General features: G+C 36.1%; 1 protein-coding gene across 1 annotated transcript in view; it reads left to right on the top strand.

Moving 5' to 3' along the window:
- ANGPT1 (angiopoietin 1) overlaps positions 1-12122 on the top strand; it is a 170138-nt gene that overhangs the window by 116417 nt on the left and 41599 nt on the right. The window contains exon 6 of the mRNA XM_069854533.1: positions 3866-3967. Coding sequence (XP_069710634.1) covers positions 3866-3967 — 102 coding nt within the window. The remainder of the gene's footprint in view (positions 1-3865; positions 3968-12122) is intronic.

Raw genomic sequence — 12122 nt, 5'->3', positions numbered from 1 at the left:
GTTTCTAATACCACCTCTTTCTGTCTTGCTGTAGTGATAACAGAGCAAGAGCTGATCCCAGGGGTGCGTGAGGAGTGAGATCGCTTTTACAGATGTTTTTTTCAGACATTAAGTTTGTATTAACAATCTGCAAAGTACTGCTGTGCAGAGATAGCTGAACTAACTCCAGTTGAGATAGCTTCAAAATCACACCAGTGCAGCACTGTGCCAGGACTAATTAGCCCAGAGGCAGCACCAAGCTAACACAGTTAGATTGCTGTGGGACCCAAGGTAATAACCTGATAGCCACTCCATGGAGACATACTGATTTTTTAAAGCCATTTTAGTTATCTGCATTATCACAATGCAATGCAGACTCTGACATGTCTTAAGAGGCCTAATATATTGTTACCTTCTGTAATACTCACTGCCACTGGCAACTGTATAGTAATTTTATACTTCAGGTCACAAAAATATACCTTCATTTCATTGGATACTTACTAGAATCTTGAAGTTCAGTAGAAAATAAGCCTTTGTCATGTATATGAATGCTACAGTCAGTTCTAGTTTTATGCTACTTTACCATATCTATGTATTCATAGAAAATTTTCCTCATGCTTGCCACTCCATGTCACTTTTATGCCTCATTTTTATATGCTCACAAATTTAGATTGCAATTTTTCTTTCATGTTCCTGGTTTCAGTAGTTCATTAGTTTAGTTCATTAGTTCTCCAATCATGCATCAGAAAAATAATGATTCATTTCTGTTTAAAAGGTTCATAATAATATACCATATTTTTGAAATAGGACAAGAAAAAGATAGGCTTCAAGTATTAAGCTAATTAATTGCCTTACTTTGGGGTGTGTGAGTGTGCGCAGTGCCTGATGGTGTTGGCAAATAGTTGTCTCTAGGTCTTAGTGAGAGTAAAGACAAGAAGAGTCCTCTTAGTCTTCTGCAGAGGTGGAGTCAACTACAGGGTAAGCAGAGCCTGCTGATGAGCAGAGGGAGTGAGGTTGCTGTTTTGCAGATGAAGGAACCACGTCACCTTCAGGAGCTGCAGGAGGCCAGGGGGATTGGTCTGTGTGCAGACAGAACCTCTGTATCTCCCTTTGGATCAATATAGTAGACTTTCTTCCTGCCCCCTCTAACGCCCTCACAAGCATGACTTCTACTAGTCTCTGGGTGCATTGCACTGAAAATGTAATGCTATTAATTACTAGGGGAGTCCCTATATCTAGGTCTTTATGGCTCTGCAAAAGCTGTCGCCACCATTACCGTAAATTACCATTACCTCCACTCCCTCCTCTCTATATTCTGCCTGTGAGCTTCCCACCAAATTGCTGTCAATGGTCTCTCTGAGCATATCTGCTAGATTTTTAAATCATTAAACATGTGATAGCTCCATAGACTATAGAGACATTGTCCCAACACAGTTACCTTCAGACCTGGTTTCTTGCACAGCAGATACATTTTCCCTGAATCTCAGCTGGCTGATCTTAAGCTTGTTCCTCCATGCCAAAAGCGTAGACTTATGATGTCTTACTTGTGAATGCACTTAAAATGTGGTAGATGGTAGTCCCCATCTAATTTTTTTTTTAAATTAGGATTACCTCTTAATGATTATTATGAAGTTTGTATTAATTCAGCCCATAAAGCTAAAATATTTTTTAATAATCCCACATGTGCCTTTTAGGACCTTGAGTATTTTTACCCATACCTTTGGAAGGGCAAGAGTAAAATGCTTTGGCTGACTTTTTAATCTAAATCAGGTTATTTTAGATCAGAATCTAAAAATATATACAAATTCAGAGTCACTTTTCTTCATTCTTTTCTTTTCACTTAGAGGGTTAAATACCAGAACATGTTAAAAGGTGTTTAATAGCTGAGTGGCTTGACCTTGTCTGGGACAGAAGCCAGTCCAGGACATTTGTTGGCTAGAGCCATGTGCAGTGAACATCTATAATCGGCTTGGCACTCATATTAATACAGCAGGTGTTTGTGTCTAGCACTGCAGAAAGTGCCAGACCACACAATGATGGCTAGTGAATAATATGCTGTTGTAAATCTTCCTTTCATTGTGCGGTTTTCTCTTAACTTGCTATATTATTCAGAAAACATCGAAGTCTTTTATCGGTATTTTATTATGTTTTAGTATGAAAATCCCATAATTTGTGTGTGTCTTTAAAATTAGTAGTCTTAATACAATTGAGGATTTAATGCTTTAGAAACTGGCAGTGGATTCATTGGAGCTTGAAACAACTTATAAGGGAAGTAAATCCATCATTTAGAAACTCTCACTGTAAATCAGACTAAAGAAATTAAATCCTGTAGGTAAATATTTTCACTCACAATGTCTTCCCTGAAGGAGGAATAGGACCAGAAATGTTTGTCTAGAAATTGTGGGCTTTCTTGTGGTTACCCTAAATCAAGTTCACATGTTTGCACTGTTTGGTATTATGTTTCCTTCCTATACCACGCATGCCTTCACTCAGCCTGTGTGGAGCAAATTAAAAAAGAGAACACTTACACAGGCTTACTTTGATAATACTTATGAGTAGAAAAGATTTGGAATTGATCTGCCTGAGGGTGGAATATGGTTCTCTAGTCAAGCAAGGGCAAATTTTTATTCAACTGAATCGGATAGCAAACTTCAATTTGGCAAGGCAACATGAAGCTATAAATTACAAATCAGTGCTGAATAGATTGACTCTTGTTGGTGTGAATGCCAAAAAGTTGAGCCAACGGGTAACACCTCTTCAAGTCTTATAAATTGACATCTTACTTAAAAACAATTCAAGACCATAGACAAATGAAATTTGAGATAGTTGCAGTGCCAATATAGCATGGATGAGTAGACGGAAATGAAAATCAGGAAAATTTTCTTGAGTCAGTAGCACTCAGAAACTTAATTAGATCTCAAAAAATATGAACAAAAATTAATACTATCACTCACCACATACCAAGAAAATTGAAGAATAAGAAGTATCTGCATGTTTTCATAATTAATTTTCTGTATTTTTGAAAGTATGATCTCAAAAGAGTGAAAAATGAATGAAAAAAATATCCATTTTGATTATCCTATGGATTATTAAAGATTGATAGCATATTCCAGTTAGCACAATATTCTAACATCAAGTTTTAGCAAAATAGTGAAATTTTTAAACTATCCTTAATATATGGTATCTCAGTATCCAAATTAGAAGGCTATTGATAGCAGAGTATGTCTTAGATGTTAGATATAGGTCTTAGTTTCTAAGATGACCTCTATTCTTGAGTCTGTTCCTATCTATGTCCTCTGTCAGCTATAAAGCAGTTCAGACTGAGATCAGCTGTTTCTGGTTTTGGACACTGCCCAGCACACTACAGGTAACATTGCAATACAAAGCAAAAGTGAATTATCTCATTTGTGCTACATTTTGGACCACTTGAATGACTATTTTCTGTTACAATTCCTGAAGTATTTTTCTTAGGCAGACTGACAGAATGCTGAAAACTGTAGGGAACATTATTATCACTGAAAAAAATACCCCTTTGTTAAGAGGAAGGGAATGATTTCAGGGGCACTGCAGATAAAATAGGAAAGGAGCATGAACTGCATGTGAAGAAGAAAGCTGAGGATGCAGAGCAGGAATGATAGGCACATGTTCTTTCATAATACTCTGAAAATTGGAGACACTACTGGAAGAATTGCATTGAATATAAGGAGAGCTCCAGTTGCAATCAAGTGTTTGAGGATACCATTGAGAGCATAGAGTATAATTCCACAGGAAAACAGGCTTCCTTAATTCCATTATTCTCAAATATTTTTTTTCCCAAGATGACAGGATTCCAATGCAAGTTCATTTTATTGTCGGGGTTTTTAGTTATTTTTTTATTACTGCATAGGTCTTCTGCAATATGGAAATTGCTGGAGGAGGATGGACGGTTATACAGCACCGAGAAGATGGGAGTCTGGATTTTCAAAAAACCTGGAAAGAATACAAAATGGTAAGGAGAAAAATGTGGGATACCTGTACAGATCATAGAAGTGTTAGATTTCAAATAGTGCTTCCTATTATCTTAAACAGATAGTTCTGCCGATAGTGATGTGGTTATTCCTGGAGTATTTTATGAGCTACCTTTTGTCATGTCTATTACTTTTGAAAATCATAATAGTCTTTTTTGTCTTTTTAGTTGTGTATTATTTCCCATGGCTTAGGATTTCTTTCAGATCAGTTACTGAGATTAAAATGAGGTCAGTCCCCGGCATATGCACTAAACAATGTTGCTGTCTGCCCCTCTGAAGTTTTGACTTGCTGTGATGCTAAGGAGTAATAGGCATGTGATGATGTTTGTAATGCGTGGTTGTTTTAGCTGAAAGGAACTCCTTCAGAATGTGGACAATCTCAGATAGGAATGAAAAGTTTTACTGGGGTTTATCAGAAGTCATACACCACCTCTGCCAATCAACCCGATATACTGGAAATGCTGATACTTCAAACAGGATTGAAAAAAGAATAACTAGCTTAACAAATTACAGATGACATGACTTCAGCAAACTACTTTCCCTTTGCCAACTCAAAAACATTTTACTCCGATCTAAATTACTTCTGAGGGTTTTTTTCATTTGCTGCCTGTTCAAACTCTTTCATGGAACTCGTTTCATTGAGTCTCTGAATACTGGATTGCATATCAGTGACATTCCCAGTGAAGTTTTCAGAACTGTGGTATCAGCTGGGAAGAGGAAAATCTTTTTTCCAACAGTTTTCAAAAGGCAATATACAAAGAAATTGTTTAAAATGCTTAAAAACATAAGCAAGCTCAGTTCGGTACAAATTTCTATGGGAAAAAGTTCTGTTACAGAGCTTACCATTTCAGAAATAGATGTGATTTCAGGCTATTGGACCAAAATATCATTTTGGATATTATGGATGCTTTCTTTTCAATATTTTTTATATTACTTGAAAATTTAAATTACAGGGGTAAAAAAAGACCATTTGGGTCAAATCACGGGTATTATCAATAACCAAAGGATCTAACCTGTTTCATAATTTATGTGAAGTAAAAATAATATTAAAATGACAAATAGATTTTTTTAATGGATTTTCAAATTTGGGAAGTTTTTAGAATTTGTAAGATTTGAATTTAGCAGGGAACTTGAAAACTGCTTTGCTGTAATTTGGTTCAGAGTCAAACAAAATATAAAACATCATTTTATTTTGGGAGAACCAAATTCTACCAGTTCTACTTATGAGGAAATTAGAATTTGCATATGTAACCTAACTCTTTCTCCACATATGGACTCTTTTTATTTATATTTACCATATGAATCATTAGATTTACTCAGCCTTTCTCTCCCATGCTTTTTCTTGGGCCATTTAATAAAACCAGCCCTTCTTTTTAAAGTTTTTACGTGTGGCTTTTTTTTCATATATATGCCTTCACTGAGTCAAATATTTTCTTCATGTTTTCCTTTACAAGCATGTAAAAAGCCAGTTCGGCCTATGTTGGTTTTGTCTAGTTCAAGCTCTGAATTAGTTCTGAATTAATTTTTCTTCTCTTTAGGAGTACCATAGTTTTCTAAGGGATCATTTACTTCTACCAAAGAAAAATAATCTGTTTTGCACTTTTACAAATATTCTATAAGTAAGTCAGGAGAAAAGATGGGTTTTATGCTTGCCTCTTTTGCTGTGAACCATTCACGAAAGTAACTAGCTTAGGCCCCTTTCTGTGATTATTGTACACCATCAAATGGTGGATGACAGAAACTAATGGATGAACTGTGGATTTCTGGAATATGTCACAGTGTCTAAGCGTCAGCTCAAGGACACCATTAAATGCATTCCCTCATTATTCACAGAGGGTGCACAGAGTCTGTTGGATCACATCTCCTCTCCTTCCTGACATATCTACCTGGTTCCTACCAGCAGAAGCCAGGTAGTGGTAAGGGACACAATGGTACTTAGTATTACAGTTGTTGAACTTAATATGCATTTTCTCAGTTTGTAGTTCAAGATACAGCTTTCCAGATTTGCTAAGACATTCTTGTGCTTGTATCTCACTAGGGCCCCAGATCTAACAAAAATAAGCAATATCATAATAATAAAATAACAGTAATAATAAGTCTCTGGGGCTTCTTTTAGTTTCAATGCACTTAGTTCTTATCAGAAAAGAATCTGGGAAGTTATTGAAGTTATTCAGTTACAAGCAAGCACTATCTGCCAGCTTCTGAAGTGGACAGAGACTGAGGCCACCAACCTGTGGTACTGCCAGTGCCCTAACAAGTCATTTGTTGTTCCAGTTTTAGGAGACCTTTGCTCATTTTTTCTGATGATAAGCTGAGATCCTTACAGCAGTTAACTTGAAAAAGGTGCCTGTGGAATATTCTCTGCAAACGTGAGTGACAGCACTTCTGGGTTACTGAAGTTACCTGGCATGGACTCAGATTGCAGTCAAACTTCAAAGCAATCATTGTCTATGATTCAGTTTCATGCTGGTGTCTTCAGCTTATGTGTTGATTTGTCTGGTGAAAGGGAGGCTAAGGGGAGACTTTATCACTCTCTACAACTACCTGAAAGGAGGTTGTAATGAGGTGGGTTTCGATCTCTTCTTTCAAGTAACAAAAGAGATGACAAAAAGAAATTGCCTCAAGTTGTGCCAGGGGAGTGTTATATTGGATATTAGGAAAAAGAAATGTTCATGGAAATGGTTGTCAAGTGTTGGAACAGTCTGGCCAGGGAAGTGGTTGAGCAATTTCTGGAGTTAATTAAATGACATGTAGACGTGGCACTGAGAGACATGATTTAGTGGTGGCTTGGCAGTTCTAGGGTAAGGGTTAAACTGGTTGATCTTAAATGTCTTTTCCAACTTAAAAAAATCTATGATTCTAAGATTCTATTTCAACCCATGTTCTATGTGCTTTACAGACACCAACATAGGAAACAGGTTAAGAGAGAGATAAAGTAGCCATAAATCTTTTGAAAGTAGGAAATATACAGCTTCAGTGATACTACAGTTATATTGGTACATTTTCCCCTTTTTATCTTGGCTTTATCTCCATTGATGTCCAATCTCAATCCCGCAGGATAAAGTTACACATTCTTTGTTATCTAAAACAAGAGGTAATGAACACAAAGTTTTTTACACAGGTTTATTGTTATGCAAGATTGGTTATACCATCATCTTCCTTAGTAGTATATGCCCTTACCAGTATTGTTCAGTTTTGTTATTAGTCTTATGCTGTACAGTGTAATTTGAGCCTTTGATTCTAAGAACTCATTTTTGACTTCAAAACCTCTTCTGCGATTTCAGTTTTTTACATTCAGTACTAACTGGAAGAAATTCAAAGGAAACCCTGTGAGTTCATCCTCCCATTCTGTTCTTATCAGTACCTACTATATTTATTCTTTCACATTTTGTGATGGATTTTCCATTATAGTATTTGTTGCTTATCAGAAAAATCTGAAGTGGAGCAACTAATAATTTCTTATGCAACAGCTGAGATCACCCTGAAGCAGATTCCAACCATTTTTCACATCTTCTTACCTGAGGATGGAATGTAAAATACTACTATAGTTTGACCTCTAGATAGAGATTATAATTTTAAAATACTATTACTTACTCTTGGCAAAGCCAAGCTGCTTTTTGGAAGGGAATTTTCCACCTGCTTACTTTCTAAGAAAGAGTTTCTGGTGTTTATTAGGCAGCCATTAGCAATAATTAAATCCAAGCAAATAATTAGCTCAGGTACTAACTTGTCTATCAAGACTTCTTGCACAAATTCTAGCTTTTTAATTCTTGAATGCATGCACCTTTCCCAGTCACTGTCAATTTTTGCCAGTTTAGGTGAAGGAGTATTGGATTTCTTATTCTCTAGCCTTTTAGCATGCCTAAATTAAATAATTCCTGTGTATTTCACAGAAGTTTCCACATTCGATAGTCCAGCATTCACTATCAGTTTCCTAGGGAGAGCTTCTTGGGGTGCCAAGTCTATTGGGGGCTTCCTCAGACCTTTAAAAATATTTTGTTGCTTTCTGTCATTGGAGAAAGATTCTCAATAGGTATTTGAAATTACATGCCTAGGCCAGCCCATAAAAATCCTTTTCCTAGACCATTTTTTTTTTCCCTGTGTGTCATTATTTAAGTGTATTGCATGCTTTTATTACTACAGTATTGTATTTTCCTCTCTCTGGTGAAAGAAAGCTATCATTTTTTTAATCATTCATAATGTCATGACCTAGATTAGGATCAGTTGTACATATTAGACTCACTGATTAATTTCTAGGCTTTATGCAACTACCTGCTATCTTCCTGACCAGCAGCTGTTTTTTCTTTTGGTCCTTGGAGTCAAGAATGAAGTTCAGATGTAAATTTCACACTCCCTAATCTCATTTTCCTGATTGACATCTAAGAGTCCAACACAAGTTCAGTGCTTAAAACAAGTAAGCTGCCAACTTATCTGAGAAAATATCACTAGCATTTGTATGTGCCAAAAAAGTATATCTACAAAACCTCTCCCATTTCTGTTGAGGTTTCTTTCTCTTTTCTCCTTAAGGCTGTTGGTTCAAATTGATGCTAGCTCCATAGTACCAATATGATATGATGCCAGAATAAGATAATTGACGCTATTCCATGGCTTAAATTCTACAGCACACTGAGAGTTAAACCTAAGAGATGATTACCAGAACTTTCTCAGAAGTGGTTCTGGATGCAGTTCTAGTGGGCATTTACATTACATCATCTAGAATAATCTGACTTTCCTCTCAGCCCCAGTAAATTATAACTACTATACTAAGTCTAGTAATCCATGTCTTCTGCTTACCTAAAAGACCAATATACACTTCTTCAGGCTGTAAGTCCTTGATTTCCTTCTAGGCCTGATTTTTTTTACCCTCTTTGATATACTCCCTGCAATTCACCTCTGTGAGTAAGCTGTAGTTCAGACATAGGTTCCACCTATTTCCTGGAAGGCCTTCTGGTTTGTGACAATCAGGTTGCTGCTTGAGGATCACGTTATGTTTTCACTTAACCAGTCCTTGCATAGCCTACAGATTGCAAATTGTGTATATGGGCATCTAGTTTTCCTGAATTATTCATAACAAGAGCTACTGTTCCAACAAAGATTTTCATCCTTAGTAGTATCTTTCAGCTCATTCTGAAAGCTTCCAGATATTACTTACATTTAATTTTTATTTGTAAAGTGTTCAGCTCCCATTTTAGAATGTAGTGTCCTAATTCCTCATATGGTCTCCATCTGTTTTAAGTCTTATCTTGATTTCTCTTGCAGTTTCGTCCATTCACAAAGATTGCGCAAATTCTATTTTCTGCCCAAACACTTGAAGAATCAAACAAGTACAGAGAGAGCTCCAACCCCTTGCAGTCACATTAGATTATAATTTTCATCACTTTCTCTTTCATGCAAAAGACTGACTGCATAAAAAGCGATGTTCAAGGCACATTTTTAAATTGTTTGTGTAAGATTCATGATTCTTGTTCCACTATTTCAGTGGAAAATAACTTCAGATGTGGGTTTTTTAAACACATGGTTTGGCTGAGAATCTTCATGACAGAAAAAATAAATCTGGTCGTAATCTGAATGCTCATATTGTGGAAACTGTCTTTTGTAATACTCGGTTTTGTTAAAGACAGATATTCTGAATTAATTTTAAAAACTTTTCTGGGTTATAAGTATTTAAATTATATTATACATTGATATTACCATATAATCTTCACTCATTTTGCATTGACAGTAATCTGATATTGATACATTTGCCATATTCTTGTGTGCTTTAAAAAGAGGACTCAAATACTATCAAACAGCTCTGAAGATGGTAACTGCTCTTTCTGTGACTATGTGAAATGAGGTTATCAAAAGCTCTTTTTTTCTGTCTTCATTCTTGCTAGTTTTTTCCCTTTAGACTAAAGAAAAGAGATTAATGAAAGTTAAAAATAATATTCCACTGCAAGAAGCTTGCAGTGACGTAGCTCCCTGGATTCACAAGATGTCAAGTAGTGAAATGGCTGTTGAAACTAGTTTCACCTAGCTTCTGTTAGGGAAATTTAGAAAGATGTTGTGATTGTTTACAGGGATTAAAACACTCATCATCTTTTCTGATAATTTTTGGTAATTTTGACAGGTATTTAAAATCAGAAAACCTTTGTCATTGTGTGGAAAGTGTACATACCTGTTCTAGTTAAAGACTCCTAGCTACCAACAGGCTTGTGGTTTTATAACAGTAAGAGATTTCCCCCACTGATACTGGCTTGAGCCATAATCAAATAATCTATTTTTGGTCACAAACAGTAACTCAAAGAAATATAAGCAAAACAACAAAATATTACTCTTAATATACATATGCTCAGCTACATAAACCCTGAAAGTATGATTGTTGAGTGATCTCATGTGGACATAATTTTTCATCTTTACTGTTATGACCTCCAGAATCTTTCGCTATGAAGGATCTCCCAAAGGACAAAGATATACAGCTGCCCCTGATAATTAACTGATTCTATTTTATAATAAGAACCTGGAATTCTTTCCAACAAAATATTTTTTGTTCCCCTGTTTTTCACAGGAGGGATCCAGTTGATGGGGATCCTACTCCCCAAGCAGTTAGGGGTAATGGGCCATTATAAAATATAATTTTGCAAAGGTCTGCCTTGTTTTCAGAGTTGGGAAGCTTTTACTCTTAGCACATGGGTTATTCTCTTTTGCCTTCTTCTGCCTAGCAGAGTAGCAGGGGCTGTTCAGTGCACTCTTCACAGCTTCTTCTTCTCCCTGTTCTGAGAGAAAGAATTGTTGGTTCAAAGAACATGAGGAGGTATTCTGAAAAAACCTGGGAATACGAGAGGGATACAGAAAGTTTTTAGAAGGAGAAAAGCATTCATAGCACTCTCTGGACTACATCCATCCATCTAGCCAGCTTGAGGTATATCTCATAATTCCTTCTGCAGAAACAGCTTCATGTTCTTTCCCTTCCAGTAGCACAAAGAGTCTTATAAGTGCCTCAACATATCAGCATAACCCTTCCTACAACAGTGAAGGAATGGAGGCTGGGGTGGACATATGAGAAAGGCAAGAACTAGCAAATGCTAGTTGGAAAGATAGAAGTTAGAAAGATAGAAGGCATGTATTGCTTCTGTGCTCTAAACAAACAAGACAGGTTGGGAGTAGTGGTGCTGTTAAATTATTATGCTGCATTAATAAACTTCTGACAGTGAGTTGTGAATACTAGGGGATAAAAAAGGCTCACTTCGGGCATGAATAATTTTGTAACATATAACCACAAATACATTTCTTATGACAGTACACTTAACACTCATATGTTGCTTACATCTGAAAAAAAATTGTTTCTTCAAGGGACTGAGATAGATGACATGAAAGTAATTTGCTCCTTTCAAACATTTACCAAGTAAATTGGATATAAGGAAATGATTTTTAGTGACTGGAATGTGTATTAAGATATTGTGTGACTAACGCCTTTCATGAAGACCCACTCTTCTGTGATAAAGAATGACATGTCACGCTAGTTTAGTAAAAAGTCACTTCTGACTGCAACGTTTACTCAGATAATTGTCACTTTCATCAGTGTTATAAAAAGAGCCAGCATGTTCTCTCCTCCTCCTGAGGTCCAAATCTAACGTGTCCAGTGGAGATAAACATGATATCAAAGTGGTCAGGGACAATATTCAGTTTTATGAAAACATGCTCAGGGAACTATTATGGTCCTGACCAAGGGTTTATCTACAGTGTGCATTTCAAAGGTATGATCTAAGGGAGCAAGAATGAAAAAGATTTGTTTCAGAGGGCTTTGGATCACTAAACTGGGCACCAGGGAAGATGTTACCACACAAGGAAGCATCCTCTTATTTTGGGGAATATTTTTTCATGTAAAATTAAACACATTTTTGTCTTGGAGCACAGTTGTGTTTTAAATATGTTATACTTAGCACAGTCATCACTATGCAAACGTTACTAGATAACATCAGTTTCAAGTGTTGTGTTGACCCATGGTTATATTCTTGTGCTTACTCTGATACAAATTATTAAATTTAACACCGCTAATGTATACTGATAAGACTCATGTGGTCTTCCAAAGGTTACTATAACCATATAAAATATTCCGTCTATGTAAATCTTAATAAATTTTGTGTAATGATTTCA

This window comes from Phaenicophaeus curvirostris, chromosome 3 (assembly GCF_032191515.1).
Source record: "Phaenicophaeus curvirostris isolate KB17595 chromosome 3, BPBGC_Pcur_1.0, whole genome shotgun sequence".
NCBI classification, from domain to species: domain Eukaryota; kingdom Metazoa; phylum Chordata; class Aves; order Cuculiformes; family Cuculidae; genus Phaenicophaeus; species Phaenicophaeus curvirostris.
The sequence above is the reverse complement of the archived record's forward strand: the minus strand, read 5'-3'. Positions and strand labels throughout refer to the sequence as shown.